The sequence below is a fragment of the Odontesthes bonariensis genome, chromosome 3 (assembly GCF_027942865.1).
Source record: "Odontesthes bonariensis isolate fOdoBon6 chromosome 3, fOdoBon6.hap1, whole genome shotgun sequence".
NCBI classification, from domain to species: Eukaryota; Metazoa; Chordata; class Actinopteri; order Atheriniformes; family Atherinopsidae; genus Odontesthes; species Odontesthes bonariensis.
The window spans coordinates 45,989,743-46,007,938 of NC_134508.1; the positions used below are offsets into that span (position 1 = coordinate 45,989,743).

General features: G+C 44.2%; 1 protein-coding gene across 1 annotated transcript in view; it reads right to left on the reverse strand.

Annotated features, from left to right (window-relative positions):
* The window catches only part of LOC142377627 (dihydropyridine-sensitive L-type skeletal muscle calcium channel subunit alpha-1-like), a 289,148-nt gene that overhangs the window by 125,530 nt on the left and 145,422 nt on the right, over positions 1-18,196 (reverse strand). The window contains exons 13-19 of the mRNA XM_075461932.1: positions 16,105-16,225; positions 15,878-15,992; positions 11,807-11,909; positions 11,624-11,693; positions 11,399-11,531; positions 9,511-9,640; positions 8,592-8,651 (exon numbers count right to left, since the gene is read on the reverse strand). Coding sequence (XP_075318047.1) covers positions 8,592-8,651; positions 9,511-9,640; positions 11,399-11,531; positions 11,624-11,693; positions 11,807-11,909; positions 15,878-15,992; positions 16,105-16,225 — 732 coding nt within the window. The remainder of the gene's footprint in view (positions 1-8,591; positions 8,652-9,510; positions 9,641-11,398; positions 11,532-11,623; positions 11,694-11,806; positions 11,910-15,877; positions 15,993-16,104; positions 16,226-18,196) is intronic.

Sequence of the window (18,196 nt, forward strand, 5' to 3'; positions counted from 1 at the left end):
AGTGTCTAAAGCTAGAGAAGTTAAGGTTCTCACAGAAGGGATCTTTGACAGAATTTCACAAAACTTGGGACCCACTGCTGGATTATATTAGTAATAGTCTTGATGTTACTCCTGACGATGCCGAGGACGCTTCTTAACAGTTGGAGAGAGAGAATCCCCCCCCCCCCCCTTTATGTATTTATTTTCTTCTCCTGTCATTTATCCTTTTAATTATTATTATTATTACTTTCTTTCTTTTCATTTTTAAATTTTCACTTATATTGCTAAGTTAAAGCTGCAGTCTGCAGGATTTGTTGTTGTCATACGTAAAGTCCTACTTTTTGGCATTTTAAGAGTTTACATGATCTATCAGAACGCTTGAAGTTGAAAACGGTGACCTCCGTAGTCGCAAAATGCAAGAAATGCTTATTTTTTAACCGAAAAATAAAAAGTTATTCAACTTCCTGTCCCGCCCCATCAAAACACATGAGAACTCGTGCACGTAGACGTGCACGCCAGATGCGCTTACACGACTCCTCATTCATCAACTCACCTGTCATTTGCGATCATGGAAGACACAGTAAGTAGACTAGCCCGTAATGAAGTTCAATAGTCTAGATAAATAAGCGTGGGGACGAGCCTACCTTGTATCGCGCGTGCACAATCGGTGATTGACAGGCAGCAGAGCCCAGCTCGTAAACCTGATTGGTTACCTTTTACCGGTCCGGTCTGCAATTTTGTAAACAAACCTGCTGGCTTTGGAGGGACCTAGCGGGACATATAGAGGACCTAGAGAACTCATTTTTTTTTGTATTGGGGTATTTAATGTACTACTTTCAGAATCCCCGGACAGTTCCAGGCATTATGCTTGAAAAAGAGTTGCAGACTGCAGCTTTAACTAAGTTGTTTTCTGTGACTACATCTGACATGGGTTTTTGGGAGGGATAGCTATGTTGGGGTTCTCTTTTTGTGCTGTTCCCTTTCTTTTTTCTTCTTTTACTTTGTACTTCATTTTAAAGCAGACGCTTCGACGCAATGGGAAAATGATGTCTTTTTTCTTTCCATACTGTCTGCAAAAACTCAATAAAGAGATTTGGAAAAAAAAAAAAAAACCTTCACCTCTATTAACTGAGTAAAAAAATTAAAATGATCCAAATACTGCAGCAGCATCATTAATTACAGTATTCCTGCTCTTGACAGTGGCATTGTTTTCTTCTCCACTTTCGTGATTGTAGAGTAGTGGTAACCTTCACGTAGCAGCGCCACCTCTGTGATGGAGAAAATTGCAACTACTGGCGCATCGACTTGCACCACTATATATTGCGGGCACGAAATCGTGACGTCATCAACACCGCTCGCGCTAGCAGACGCGGCAACCATGCTAGAGCCTTTAGTCGACATGTGAACAGCATGAGATGTCGTTGTCAAGCTGTAAATTGATGCTCAAGGGCACATGACAAGTTGTTGTGACATTGACATTTTTTGTTGTGGTATACTCACCACTGTTGTTGCCTTTTGTTTCAATAAATTGTTTGAGATGAGAAAATCACCAGTACATGCTTTTACTTAAATGCCCTACTTTCATTATATAATATCACTGTTCTGTAGCGTGAACTTTTTAAATTTTTGATCAATTTCACCCAAAAGCCTAATATCCCTAACCTTTTGTGAGTAGTGTATAGAGTAGTATATACATATACATATGTACATATATATATACCTCCCCATGAGCTGTCACCTTACCGTGGTGGGGGGATTTGCGTGCCCCAATGAGTCTGGGAGCTATGTTGTCTGGCAAACAGATCCCAGATGAAGGACCAGACAAAGAACAGCTCACAAGACCCTCTATGACGAAGAAAATAGTTGGACACCGTGAACCCTTGCCCGGACGCGGGTCACCGGGGCCTCCCCCTGGAGCCAGGCCCAGGGGTGGGGCCCGCCGGCGAGCGCCTGGTGGCCGGGTCTGTGCCCGTGGGGCTCGGTCGGGCACAGCCCGAAGAAACTACACGGGTCCCCCTTCTGACGGGCTCACCACCCGTGGGAGGGGCCATGGGGGTCGGGTGCAGTGTGAGCTGGGCGGCAGCCGAAGGCAGAGACCTTGGCGGTCTGATCCTCGGCTACTGAAGCTGGCTCTTGGGACGTGGAACGTCACCTCTCTGCTGGGGAAGGAGCCTGAGCTGGTGCGCGAGGCTGAGCGGTTCCGGCTAGATATAGTTGGACTCACCTCGACGCATGGCTTGGGCTCCGGAACCAGCCTCCTCGAGAGGGGTTGGACTCTCTTCCACTCTGGAGTTGCCCGCGGTGAGAGGCGTAGAGCAGGTGTGGGCATACTTATTGCCCCCCAGCTGTGCGCCTGTACATTGGGGTTTACCCCGGTAGATGAGAGGGTAGCCTCCCTCCGCCTTAGGGTGGGGGGATGGGTCCTGACTGTTGTTTGTGCTTATGCACCGAACGGCAGTTCAGAGTACCCACCCTTTTTGGAGTCCCTGGAGGAGGCACTGGAGAGTGCTCCTCCGGGAGACTCCCTCGTCCTGCTGGGGGACTTTAATGCTCACGTGGGTAATGACAGTGAGACCTGGAGGGGCGTGATTGGGAGGAACTGCCCCCACGATCTGAATAGAGTGGTGTTTTGTTGTTGGACTTCTGTGCTCGTCACGGACTGTCCATAACGAACACCATGTTCAGACATAAGGGTGTCCATATGTGCACTTGGCACCAGGACACCCTAGGCCGCAGCTCGATGATCGACTTTGTGGTCGTATCGTCGGACTTGCGGCCGTACGTCCTGGACACTCGGGTGAAGAGAGGGGCGGAGCTGTCAACTGATCACCACCTGGTGGTGAGTTTGCTCCGCTGGTGGGGGAGGAAGCCGGTCAGACCTGGCAGGCCCAAACGTATTGTGAGGGTCTGTTGGGAACGGCTGGCGGAATCCCCTGTAAGGAGAAGTTTCAACTCCCACCTCCGGCAGAGCTTCAACCATGTCCCGGGGGAGGTGGGGGACATTGAGCCCGAATAGGCCATGTTCCGTGCCTCCATTGTTGAGGCGGCCGACCGGAGCTGTGGCCGTAAGATGGTCGATGCCTGTCGTGGCGGCAATCCCCGAACCCGCTGGTGGACCCCAGTGGTGAGGGAAGCCGTCAAGCTGAAGAAGTAGTCCTATCGGGCCTTTTTGGCCCGTGGGACTCTGGAAGCAGCTGATAGGTACCGACAGGCCAAGCGGAACGCGGCCTCGGCGGTTGCTGAGGCAAAAACTCGGGCTTGGGAGGAGTTCGGGGAGGCCATGGAGAACGACTTCTGGACGGCCTCGAAGAGTTTCTGGTCCACTATCCGGCGGCTCAGAGGAGGGAAGCGGTGCACCGTCAACACCGTGTATGGTGAGGGCAGGGCTCTGCTGACCTCAACTAGGGACGTCGTGAGTCGGTGGGGGGAATACTTCGAGGGCCTCCTCAATCCTACCGACACGCCTTCCGATGAGGAAGCAGAGTTGAGGAGCTCGGACGTGGGGCCTCCCATTTCTGGGGCTGAGGTTGCCGAGGTGGTTAAAAAATTCCTCGGTGACAAGGCCCCGGGGGTGGATGAGGTCCGTCCTGAGTTCCTCGGGGCTCTGGATGTGGTAGGGCTGTCTTGGTTGACACGCCTCTGCAGCATCGCGTGGACATCGGGGGCAGTGCCTCTGGACTGGCAGATCGGGGTGGTGGTCCCCCTCTTTAAAAAGGGGGACCGGAGGGTGTGTTCCAACTATAGGGGGATCACACTCCTCAGCCTCCCTGGTAAAGTCTATTCGGGGGTACTGGAGAGGAGGATCCGCCGGATAGTCGAATCTCGGATTCAGGAGATGCAGTGTGGTTTTCGTCCTGGCCGTGGAACAGTGGATCAGCTCTATACCCTCGGCAGGATCCTGGAGGGTGCATGGGAGTTTGCCCAACCGGTCTACATGTGTTTTGTGGACTTGGAGAAGGCGTTCGACCGTGTCCCTCGGGGACTCTTGTGGGGGGTGCTCCGGGAGTATGGAGTGCCGGACTCCTTGATATGGGCTGTTCGGTCTCTGTATGACCGGTGTCAGAGTTTGGTCCGCATTGCCGGCAGTAAGTTGGACATGTTTCCTGTGAGGGTTGGACTCTGTCAGGGCTGCCCTTTGTCACCGATTTTGTTCATAATTTTTATGGACAGAATTTCTAGGTGCAGCCAGGGCGTTGAGGGGGTCCGTTTTGGCGACCTCAGAATCGTGTCTCTGCTTTTTGCGGACAATGCGGTTCTGTTGGCGTCGTCGGGCCGTGACCTTCAGCTCTCACTGGAGCGGTTCGCAGCCGAGTGTGAAGCGGCTGGGATGAGAATCAGCACCTCCCAATCTGATGAGGTGGCTTGGGCATCTGGTTAGGATGCCTCCTGGACGCCTCCCTGGTGAGGTGTTCCGGGCCCGTCCCACTGGGAGGAGGCCCCGGGGAAGACCCAGGACATGTTGGAGAGACTATGTATCTCGGCTGGCCTGGGAACGCCTCGGGGTCCCCCCAGAAGAGCTGGAGGAAGTGGCCGGGGACAGGGACGTCTGGGTCTCTCTGCTCAAGCTGCTGCCCCCGCGACCCGACCCCCGGAGAAGCGGCAGATAATGGATGGATGGATGGCATATATATATATATACACACACACATAGGCACAAATTTATTTAATATGTTTTTCTGGCCAAGAACTGTGTGCCCCAAATAGGCTGTTGAAATGACAAGAAATAGTTTAAGTTCAGGCACAGGCTGAAAACCAACACAATAGTCCCTGGGTCAAAAGGTGTATGAGAATGCATTGCCAGTGTTTGTGAACTGTAGGTGGTGCAACCCAGGTCATGTCTCTGTCAAAGGGTTAGGGTTAGAGGGTTAGAGGGTTAGGGTTAGCGCGTCTGCAGCAGTGATGTGGAGCTGCTTGCTGTAGGACTTCGCCCATATCATTTGCAGAGAGTGTTTACCAGCGTGATCAGCATCATTGTTTACATGCCTTCCGGTAAAGCTGATACACCGTGTGACATCATCAGCTGGGTGACCACGCATCTGCAAACACAACATCATCTTCATGGTCATCACAGGTGACTTTAACCACACATCTGTCGCATCCACACTGGCCACTTTTCACCAGATCGTCAAATGCGCTACAAGAGACAACAGAACACTCGATTTGCTGTATGCAAACGTGAAGGATGCATACAGCTCCACTGCCCTCCCCCCACTGGGCAGGTCAGAACACAACCTTGTCTTTCTCACCACCAGCATACAAGCCAGTGGTTCAGTGGCAGCCACAGACAGTAAGAACTGTGAGGAAGTGGTCTCCTGAGGCCATGGAGTCACTATGCAGGGATTGGAGGGCACAGGCTGGAATGCCCTTTACGGACAACATGGTGAAGACACTGATTGCTTAACAGACTGTGTTTCTGAATACATCAAGTTCTGCATGGACAACTCCATTCCCACAAAAGAGGTCCACTGCTACCCAAATAACAAACCTTGGATAAAAAGCGCCTGGAAGGCCCTACTCTGCAAAAGAAGAGGACCTTTAGATCAGGGAACAATGCAGAACTAAAACATGTGCAGAGGGAGTTACAGCACAGGCCCAGGAGAGTAAGGATGCCTACAGGAGGAGGCTGGAGGAGAGACTTGGGCCAAACAGAGCCAGGGATGTGGAGTCGTTTCAGATATATCACTGGGGCGGCTGTAGCTCAGGAGGAAGATCGGAAGGTCTGTGGTTTGACTCCGGGTTCCCCGGGCTACATGCCGAAGTGTCCTTGGGCAAGACACTGAACCCCACGTTGCCTACAGATGCAGCCATCGGTGTATGAATGTGTCTGGGAATGATTAGAAAGCACGTAGTGTGTAGATGTGCTGTATGAGTGTGTGTGAATGGGTGAATGTGGTATGTAGTGTTAGAAGCCCTTTGAGTGGTCAGCTTGACTAGAAAACCACTATAAGTACAGTCCATTTACCGGCTTTCAGAGGAAAACTGGAGGAGCAACTGCGGGGAGAGTGCATAGAGCAAAGGAGTTACAGCAGTTCTTTAACAGGTTTGACTCCAGTTCCCCTCACCACCAACATCACCAGCACCCCTAGCAGTCCCCTTCCCACTGACACACTGAACTATGTCCCTGTGACACCTCCACACCCCCCCCCCACACCCCCCAACACCCCACCAAACTCTCAATTCACACCTGCCGAGCCCGCCACCACTGGTACTCCAACCCTCCTGCTGGCACACATCACAAACCCAACAACACCCCCCCACCAGCCAGACCGGTCTACATATCACATCCAGCAAGGTGAGGAATGAGCTGAAGAAGCTCAGACAGCGGAAGGCAGCTGCACCTGAAGTCATAAGAATAAAAAAATGAAAAAAATAGAAAAATACTTCATTCATCCTCCAGTGGGGGAAATTCAAAATTCAAAATACCCATTAGCCCCAGAGTGTTGAAGACCTGTGCGAGCCAGCTGTGTGGAGTACTACAACCTGAGCCTGCACCTTCAAAGAGTTCCGGTGCTGTGGAAGACACCATGCCTGGTCCCAGTGCCAGTCAGGGGTGCTAAATGACTACAGGCCTGTAGGACTGACCTCTCACGTCATGAAGATCGTGGAGAGACTGATCCTAGGACACCTTAGGCCTCTGATTGCTGCATCACAACACACTTTGCAATTTGTATGTCCAAAAGAAGAAGAACTAGAAGTCCGAGCCAGCAACACCTACAGCCCTGCCAGTCATCGGATACCTCACTGGCATAATAACCTAGCTAAAGGATACCACTGATATCAAGACATGAAAGATCCTCACATTGCACAGAGGGTTTCACCCCAAGTCCAGCACCCGCAGATTGTACACTAAGAGGAAAGAGGGAGGCCGCGGACTAGTGAGCGACAGAGCAACTATCTGGAATGAAACAACAAAGATCCAGGAATATATCAGGAAGATGGCCCCCAGTGATAAACTACTAAGTGAATGTCTCAGGCAGCTTAAACCCGGGGGAGGCGACAAGGACGAGGAGGCACTATCATGGAAAGATAATGCACATATGTACCACTGAGAGATGGAAGAAGTGGCTGATATTGAGAAGTCATGTGAGTGGATAATAAAATCTGGTCTGAAAGAGGCACTAATAATGGCAGCTCAAGATCAGACCCTAAGCACAAGAGCAATGGAGGTTTGGTCTACCATATCGGACAGGATCCTAGGCGTTGGCTGTGCAAAGAGGCTTATGAGACAGTCGACAGCAGATAGTAGCGGAGTCTAAAGCCCTATTCGGACGGGACTAGTTCAATGGGGGGACGTATGGTAATGTTGGTTAATTAATTAATTCGGACGGGACAAGAAATCCCTGTAATATTCATCTAACATGGGAGGAGTTGTTGGTTACGCACAACCTTCACATCCTGGATGCTATGCACGTCTTCATTTCACTTCCGTAAACCCCATCTGTAAACAGACATGGCGTCAACCAGGTCGAAGCAGGTGCTTGCAAGCAGCGCTTCATCCAGAACCTCCATGTTTGCAAACAGACACACCTAATTGTTTCTCTCTTTAAAAGGATGTGACGACATATTCCGTACTTATTACCGAAGGTCGCATTCGCACGGGATTAGTATTACCTATGGTAGATACTCCGGACCGTTTCACAGGAGAATTCTCGGCAAAGTTTACCGACATACTCCGCTATCTTTACTGACATGGCGCGTTCGGACGAGACTAGATTTCCCGGTTATTATTACTTTACCCCAGGTCCCCCCATTAAACTAGTCCCGTCCGAATAGGGCTTAAGATGAAGGCAGGTACGGCATACATGGAATGCCATAACCAAGTGGCAGAAATAGTGTACAGAAACATACTGTGAGTATGGATTGGATTGGGATTATTATCAGAAATCTCTGTCCAGAAGAGTGCAGCTCAAGGAACAGATAGGATTCTGCCTAGAACACTCAAGCTCCCAGGCCTCTGGGAGAGGACCCAAGCTTGAAGGGAGGGTATCACCCACAAGGAGGTTTTTTTATGTCCATCCATTCATCCATCCATCTATCCATCCACCCACCCATCCGTCCATCCATTTTATTCCTAAATACCTCCAGCATGTGGTTTTAGATACAACTCAGAAAACGAATTATTAGACTTTTAAAGTGGTAATTGTTCATGCAGGACACTTAGACTGGATAATTCAAACAAATGTCGCTGTTGTTAAAATGTATTAGTGAGCCCCTGAATCATTTTTAATCTCCTCATTCATCAAGGACAAACAGCAGGGGAAAAAAAGTTAAATTTATTTAGCTCATTATGATCACATGCATTTACAAATGTTTTAGGTTGGAGAGTGGTGTGAATGACAAACAAAAGAAAATCCAACAGAAACTTGAAAAAATTTAATCTCCATCTCCATTGCTTTTATACTGCCTTTTGGTACGGATTATACAATTCTGTGTCTGTACATGAGGGGGGAACATCAGCTCAATTGCTTTCGGCCTATCATAAGAATAATAAAACTCTATTCAGTATGTCATCGTGACTTTTATGGAAAGATCTAGAGTTTTATCTTTTGCCTCTTCAGGATTTTCTTCACTTTGTCACCCATCTGAATGTTATTTCTGATTCCTTTAATTACCTTCAGTACAATTTCGGCTGTGAAAACTGAAGTGAACACAATATCAGCATACGCCAACACCTAAAATGTCACAGAATATATATTATTTGTATTACAGTGTATAACATATACAAAATACAGAAGAAATAGAATAATTTATAGTTTAACAACTGATAAAGTATATACAGCAATGGAAAAATGTAAATGCATCCTCTTTCAATTCTAAGGTTTTATATAAAAGTATACAATTATAAAAAAAAGTCATCTGGTCCTAAGCAGATTTTAAAATGACGTAAATACAATACCTCATACCAACTATCAACTGTCAGTCACAGGATCGTGACCCCCTGCTGTCAGATCTCAACCTGGTTGAAATGCTATGGTGGGGCCTGAAGAGAGCTGTGCATGAACCCTTTATTTTTTGTATGTATGTATTATTTTATCTCATTTGATGTAAGGACCAAATTATTATTTTTTTTGTCCTAATATAAGTCGTCTTGCAAATATAGTCATATGTCCAGAAATTTTGTTGGACCACCTTCAGCACTGATTGAGACACTGTGTAAAGAATATGCACAGTTGCCTGTGTATAGTCTTTTCCAGCACATCCCAAAGATTCACAATGAGGTTGAGGTCTGGACTCTGTGGTGACCAATCCACTTGTAAAAATTATATCTAATGTTCCCTGAAGCCCACATTGTCATCTAGGAATGTGTTGTGTAATAAGATAAAAAATGTAGATATAATAATGGAAAAACCTATTCATTAACTATAGCCAGGTGCTGAACAGACCTGAACAACTGAAGTAAACTCAGATGGGTTGCCTAGGTAAATCCAGGTGGGGATCCTTTTTTTTAATCTTTTTTTTCCTCTTTGGCAATGCAGTCTCTACAACCTTGGAATTGAAAGAGGGTGACTAAACATGTATGTAGTTTATCACCTGGTTCCTGAAAGACATGGGGTCAATGGGATCCTCAGCAGCTAAAGAAACAGATGACAGCAAGATGAAGAGGAGGATGATGTTGGTGAAAGTAGTTGCATTAATAATTCGATGGCAGAGCTTCCGGAACCTAAAATGGTGAAAAGACATTTATTACATAAAATTAACAATCATGAAGTTAATTGTGACATGCTTTCTAAAACAGGGATAAAATTCAGAAAGTTATTCAGGATGAGGAAGCTACATCATCATAGTAAGCTGTGGCTCAGGACAGTTCAGAAAGCAGTCACCATGGCGACTCTTTTTAACTTTTAGTTGGTGTCAGTAAAAGTTTATTGGTCAGCCATGGCTCAGCTTATCAATTGGTTGCTCACTAATCAGATGGATGTTTGATCCCTAGCAGTCCTTTGACGTGTAAAAGTGTCCTTAGACAAGACAATGAAACCCATACTGCCAATTGTGTGTGAGCATGATATACTAAAAGTACCGTGTCGACATTACAAGAAGCAATGTGCGGACATATGCATTACCTAATGTTAACATTAATAGAGTTGACATGTGGAATGGAACATGTTGAAAAGGCTATAATGTTTACTTTCCTCATTGTTTTTTCCACATGACGTGTATCTGTTTTTCCTGTATGTGCGAGGGTTACCAAGGCTGTGTCAATAAGCTTTAAAATGATAAGGTACATGATGGCAGGGTATAACCTGTAGATGTGGCTCAGGTGATAAAGAGCCAGTTAGAAGGTGGATGCCTCTTACCATTACTAAGTGTCTATGATCAAGAGATTGAATGTTTTAAGGGATTGTAAGTACACATGTGCTTTGTTAATAAGTGTTAAGTATTTGTAATCTTTCATTTTTTTGTATTGCTTTTTCACGAAACACTGAAGCCATTTGTTCAGTATCAAAAAAAAAATACATTATTAATTCAAAGATTGATACAAACAATAATCTATTACAGTCTTCAAACAAGGCTTACTGAACAGATAATGTAAATCATCAATCTAAAGAAACACCTTAAACCCATAGGCCGACATCAAACGCACCTCTACACATAACCAAATGGAAAAATCTACAACCCCCCACCAATGACCCTTCTGAAATGAATTTTGCATTTCTTGCAATAATTCTTCTTCAGTTTGGATGCAAAACGGACCGCTACAGGAAATCTTTCCTGCCCACAGCCATCAGCATCTATAATAACTCCTTGATTTAATTGAGTTACATCAACATTTAATTTCCCTCTGGGATAAATAAAGTATTTTTGAATTTGAATTGAATTTGAATTGAATTGAATTGAATTGAATACACCTTTACCGCTACAGTGTATACAGTGTAGGAAGATTCATACTCAAATTGTTAAATGGATGGTTGAAATGGGTTTTGTTGACAGACACCCGTCGCATTGCACTCTCGATAATACAGAATTATTTCCATGCCACATGCATCTGTCAACGAGTTCACTCTTTTTAAGAGTGACTGAACGACCTCCCTGTTCTGAATATTTCCACCTTCTTCTCCCTATCTGGTTGATTATGTAATTATGAAGTAATTAAAAAAACGATTAAGATTCTGGTGTTATTTTTCTCAGTGTCAATGATATCATTATTACTGTTCTAGTTATTACATTGATTTTTACAAGGATATGACCAAAGTGTCCAGACATTTTTCTTCTGGGTTTCATATTTCAGAACATAAAGAATACACCTGTATTCACAGGTGCTTTGTTCGAGCAGGTTTTTTATCAATGATATATCCTGGGCATCAGGACTGCTGCACACATACTGTGTTTCTATCTTAAAATGGAAGCTCCCAACCTTGCATGATTTGTAAAAACAACAACATGTCATTACTATGCACTACAGTAATGACCAGAATCCTACTTGTTCTGAGGTCCAAAGATAAAAAAAGAGCTGGCTTCTGGCATTGGCACTGCTTCCTCCTTCAACTGCAGATCTGCCATTGGACGAGGTCTTGGACTTTCTGGAATCTCCGGGTCCTCTTCCTCATCATCACCTAGCCAACAGAAAGAGAGACGGACAGCACAGGTCTTAGTTGAGGTCTGAGTCTGATGTACTAAAAATAAGTATGGCGGCATTGGAACTTACCTGGAAAGTCCGCGGGAGGGAAAGGATCCTTGATCTCATTGACATTAGATTCAAACTCATCAATTTTCAGCTGCAGGTGTGAAAATAAATAATTGAAAGACAAGACAGCAGAAGAAGACATTAGATTGTTTTTTGCCATTTCTGCTCTTGTACAAAGGCAACACATGCTGTTTGATGTCTCACCTTGGCAGTAGTGGGGATGCCTTCTACACCCTTAGCCCTTTGCTCAGCCAATTTCTTTGCCAACATTGCTTTCTCCTCTGAGACCTTATCGGACATGTTAGCCCTATGAATACACAAAGGGGCTCATTTAGCTGGTTGTTGGGCAGAAATGTGTCGCTTCTATCCTCTGTACTGTTTTGCCTATTTACGCTGGACAACTATATGTATATAACAATATATGTATATATACAAAGGATATATGCAAAGGAGCTCTGACCTCTTCTAAACAGAAATAATCTATATTCCTCTCTCCCACACTAAACACTGAACAACTCTTTGTTACATCTACCCAACTGGGGTTTACTACACCAAAAAGGACCCCAGATGCAGGCTGAATGACAGACATATGATCCTGTGGAACTTCCAGATCCAGACTGATAAAACAGTTGATGGCTAACCAACCAGAAATGGCGGTCAACAAACTGCAGAAGAAGGCAGTAGTGATAGATGTAGCAATTCCAAGTGACAGCAACATCATGAAGAAGGAACACAAGAAGATAGAAAAATACCAAGGAGTGAAGGAGGAAGTTGAAAAGATGTGAGAACTGAAAGTAGCAGTGGTACCAGTGGTACCAGTGGTAATCTGAGCACTCGGGCTGTGAGCCCAAACTGGGAGAGTGGTTCCAGCAGATCATGGAAACTGTTACGTTCATGGGGTTATCCCCATGTATTTAGTTTTGTGTTTTATCATGTGTTAGTTTATTTCATGTCTTAGTTTTTAAGTTCATGTTTAGTTAAGTCTTGCCATGTTTTAGTTTTAACATTGTTTTTCCCTCAGTCCCCATGTTCTCGCCATGTTGTCTCCCCCATGTTGTCCCGCCACGCTATGAGTGTGTGACCCTATGCATGTGTGTTCCAACAGGTGCCAACCTGGATGGGTTAAATGCAGAGGAGTAATTTTGTGTATCTGTACATGACAATAAAATTTCATCTTAACTTAATATAGAGTCCACTTGCTAACAATTCCCATCTTCTTTATTATTGGGCTGTCCCACATATTCTCTGAAAAGCCTTCAGTTGATCCAAAATGCTGCAGCCAGAGTTCTGATGAGAACTAACAGCAGAGATCATATTTCTCCAGTTTTAGCTTCTCTTCATTGGCTCCCTGTTAAATTCAGAATAGAATTTAAGATTCTTCTCCTCACATATAAAGCTCTTAATGACCGAGCTCCATCATATCTTAAAGATCTCACAGTTGGATATTTTCCTAACAGACCACTTTGCTCTCAGACTGCAGGTTTACTTGAGGTTCCCAGAGTTTCTAAAAGTAGAATGGGAGGCTGAAACATCCCATAGTTATGCTGATATAGGCCTAGACTGCTGGGGGAGCTCCCATGATGCATCTCTCCTCTCTCTGCTCTCTTTCCTCTCCATGAACATATGACATCATGGTTGTCATTAACTTGTGTTTCTCTTTCTCAGCAGGTATCCCTGGCCTGGTGTCACGGTGTTTGTTGTCCCCTCTTTGCTGTCCTCTCAGCCCCCAGCTGGTGGAGGCGGATGGCCACCCTTCCTGGTTCTGGTTCTGATGGAGGTTTCTTTCCACCTTCGCCTAGTTCTCAGCATGGTGGGTTGGATCGAAGAGAAGTTATGCTTCTGTATTTTGCAGACGCTTTACTTACAAATGAGGATATAACGTTATAGATAACGTCAAAGCTAACAATAAGCTACATAGAAGGAAACCACTTGTCAGGCTCTGTAAGAGGTGGCAGGGGTGACCGTGTAGAACTAGAGTGTAGGCATAGAGGGAAGTAGAAGGGGTAGGGAAGTACAGAGTAAGTGCTAGTTTCTGTGTAATCTGTTGGTTTTCTTAGTGAGTCACCAAAAGCATAACCAAAGCAAGATGACTCTGTGCCAGAGACAGCCGCTGTCAGATTGTTTCCAGATTGTAAAAAACCTGGACTGTCTCCTGTTTTCCAAACAACAAGCTGTGGATCACCAGGGACCTTAAGGTACTTTTGAATAAGGAGGAGGCCTTCAGGTCAAGAGACAGAGACAAACAGAGGCAGGTACAGCGTGAACTGAGGGAGAAGCTGTTGCAGAACATTTTAATCATTAAAAAGCATGTACCAATGAGCCAAGCATCACCAGCTGCTCCTTGTTGGAAGTGCATGCCCATGGAACTGTTCTGTCAGATTAAGGAGTCACTAGGTGATGGACGGCTGTAACATGCCCACCCTGTCTCCCAACTCCCGCCTCGCCTCCCAAGAACACATGTGGTGGAACAGGGTTGGACCATTGTGTTTGGCTTCACAGTGCTGCCTTCAAATGATTCCAAAGGTTCATGAGAACAGTGCTTGGTAGCCTAAAGCATCCAAATAGGTACTCATCGCCCTCTGCAAATAAATCAGTATAGTCATGAAAGATTTGTTCCCTCTGTAGGGTATGATATGCAGGATGTTTTTAACCCGAGCTCCTGAGCTTGGAGAGGCTGCTGTGGAAAACATCCTTTCCTACTGGCCTGCTGTGGGGGTGAATGATGCTGTCATTTTTCTGCTGCACCTGGATGGTGGTGGTGATACTGTAAGAATCTCTAGGGCGTTCAACACCATCCACCTCCGCTACTGAGTGATAAGCTGCAGGTGATGGGTGTTGGCTCATACCACCCAACAGGCAGGCCACAGTTTGTCCACCTGGGCAGTGATCTGTTTGATGTGGTGGTAAGCCCCCCAAAGTACTGTGCTGTCTCCCTTCCTGTTCACCTTATACAACTCAGATTTGAAAAACTACTCTAGTCATGTCATTCAATGCTTTTGTACTGAAGTTTAGAGTTGGGGGAGAAAAATTCTTAGAGTACCAACAATCAAAATCCATAATAAAATCAAAGATTGCTATAATTCCACTTCACCCTTCAATGTCACCTGTAGAAATAATAAACATCAACAAATGTGAAAAGAAAATGTCAAATCTACAAACTTATATCAAATACAGAGACCACAATAACACTACCAATGACTCAAAGGGAAAAAGATCTGTCTTTCCCTCCCCCAACTCTGACTTCAGATCGATAACAGTATATTCTCCATGAAAAACAATACAAACCTTCAGCTTATACAATATAAAATTATGCGCAGGATTTACATTACTCAAAGAAAATGTTTAAAATGGTTTAAAACCTTTTTTCCCCTTCCCTTTGTATTCATTTCAACCATCTGTTTATTCCCTTTATCATTATAATCAACTTCCATCAATATAATATTTACTATTTGGTAAATACTATTGGTTGACAATATCATTATTTCTTTCATTATTTCTGCAAATATTACTCTGCTGTCTCATTATGGGGTTGTTAAATCCATCAGTGCACTACAGTACCTGGTATGCGATGACCTGGATTGCTTTTGGTGGGATTCCCCCACGAATGATGGCCAGGAGAGATAAAAAAATCAGTTGACAGATGAGCCATATTATACAAGTTGACTCACAACTCCCTAAAATAAATTATATATATGTATATTCATATGTATGTATACATATAATATACCATCATCCTCCTCTGCCAGTCAGCAATGTGGACATTGAACCAGTCTGTTCTGATTAAGAGAGAACTGAGCCGAAAGGTGAAGCCGTCGATTTACCGCTCAATCTATGTTGCATCCCTCACATATTGTCCTGTGGGAGGTGATTAAAAGAATGACATCACAAATACCAGTGGCGGTAATGATCTGTCTCTCAAGAGTGGCTGGGATCACCCTTAGGGATAAGGTGAGGGGTTCAAAGAGTTACAGATCCTCTGCATAAGAAGTGGACATTTGAGATGCCTTCTTACCCCTTCCAATAGAGGTGTTTCAGACATGTCCTGGTGGGAGGCAGCCTTGGGGCAGACCCAAGAATTGAGATTATATCTCTCAACTGGCATGGGAATATCTTGGGGTCGTCGAGGATTAGCTGGATGAGGGAGCCTGTTACACAAGCTACACAGTTCCCAGATTTCCCAGAAAAAAAGACGCTATCACTAGTAGATATGCATGAGAGTGCATTAAAATATGTTTTAGTCTTATATATGTTTTACTTTTAATTCTGAAATCTTACCTGATTGCTTTCTTTCGTTTTTTCTCCTCAGCTTTCTCTTTCTGGGCTAAAGTCAAAGACTCAGCCTCTGCCAAATTATCAACAGCAATCGCCAGGAAGACATTTAGAAGAATAACTGAGTGATAACAAAGTCAAAGATAATGAATGACCATAACTGACTGCAATGAACAATCAAAGTGTTGGTAAAAGATATTACAGCTACACACATACTCTGTAAAAAAGGATACAGTTTCCACACATAAACAGGATGATGAAGTAGATGCTCACAAGGATTCCAGGCATGGTGGGCCCCCCATGAGCCATTATTCCATCATACATAACAGCATTCCAGTCCTCACCTGTCAGGATCTGATACACAAATGATTTCAACATCATCATTATTGGGGTCCTTTCTGGAAGGTTTGGTTTTTTACTGACTTATTACGCTCAATGACAGGAGAAATCATCGGAGAAATCTAATATGGAGCAGAAGGCACAGGCAGTATGCAGGAATGAATCTAAATCCATACAGAAGTTGATCGTTCACTGGTTCCCATTTTGGGGCCAGTGCCCCTTTGAGGAGGTCACCAAAAGTCACAGATGTTTTTCAAAAATGCAACCTCGACAAGACTATACACAAATATACGCAACAGTCCACAAGTATTCCCATGCAGAATGTGTGGTCCTGCATCATGTGTGTGTTTTTAAAGGGAGTCGTTTCTCTCCACAGTTGTCTCAGGCACGCTCAGGACGGGAGATTGGACCGGAAAAGAAAAAAAAGTTTCAGTGCAATCTGTTGGTTTCCTTAGCTAGGAAATTGTCACGCCATGGGACTATTGCTTTTAGTTTTCATGTTTTAGGTCCAGGTTTTGATTTTCAGTTCATGTTTAGTTTTTTAGTCATGTCTTGGTTTTCAGTCTTGCCATTGGTTTTCCCCTTCACTCTGCTAATTAGTTAATTCCCCTCACCTGTCTGTCATTTTTTCGAAAAACGAGGTAATGTGGATACAAATTATTTTATAAACGGAGGGGGGGAAACATTCGGTTTGTCGCTGGATCTTTGTTTGTCACCCATGCCATGATACCCGTTTACACCATGTTCCTCGATTGTTCCATGTTCATCGTTTTCCAAAGTTAAGTATTTATTTATTTATTCCATGCCATGTCCTTTTGTTAGTTTAAGCTACGTTTTTGATTCCGGCTCAGCCGCACATTATGTTGATACTTTGTTTTTTGCTTTAATAAACCAAGCCTTTATTTTTGAAGTCCGCATCCGTGTCCTTCCCTTCACCCAAACCTTGACAGAAATTGTTTTTGAATTGGCTCTATATGAACGAATTGGATTATTTTATGATTACAATTAATTGAATTCCAATTGGCTTGAATTGGACTTTATTATCTAAGTGCCTTGAGATGACATTTGTTGTATTTGGCGCAATATAAATAAAAATGAATTGCATTTAATTGAATCTCAATGAAAATACAGATCACTTTACAAAAAAACATTTGCTCTGTAAATAACTATTTTAATTCCACATGAAAATGATAAATGGTGAAACAAATCTAAATACTTTCACCACTGAAAGGCATTCACTCATTTGTGGATTGAAACAGGTTTTACATATTTATGAATCATGTGTTGTCAATATGGGCCATGCAACTTTTTTTGTTCCTTTCTACAGGTTTATGTAATTTTGTCCAATAGAAACAGTGCACAGATTCAGAAAACATTCATTAATATAAGGTACAGTTACTCTGAGGAATTATTCAACTTATATTTTACTCCATCCCCTAACTCTCTACATCGCTCTTATAGATAGATAGATAGATAGATAGATAGATAGATAGATAGATAGATAGATAGATAGCTTTATTAATCCCTTTGGGAGGTTCCTTCAGGGAAATTGAAATCTCCATCTCACTCACTCTCAGCACTGTTATATACAGAAATGTACAAAGGACAAAAAAGTGGAAAACACCCAACACCAGCACCCGTATAACGATAATAATAATAATGTTATGCAACGTTATAATAGTAGTGTAATAGTAAAGAAAATAGTAATAATGATGATAATAATGAATAATATATAAGAATATGTATATAAATTTAAGTATAAAGTAAGATTAAAATAAAAACAAACTGGTCAGGAGTCACCTCAAGACTTTGGTAACCCCCGGTTTGGACCCATACCAGTTCGCCTACAGGGCTACACACAGCGCGGACCCACCTGGAGAAAGCAGGAAATGAAGCCCGCCTTCTCTTTGTGGACTATAGTTCAGCGTTCAACACCATCCTTCCCCACGGTCTCGTGAGGAAACAGCTGAACCTCGGACTGCCTCA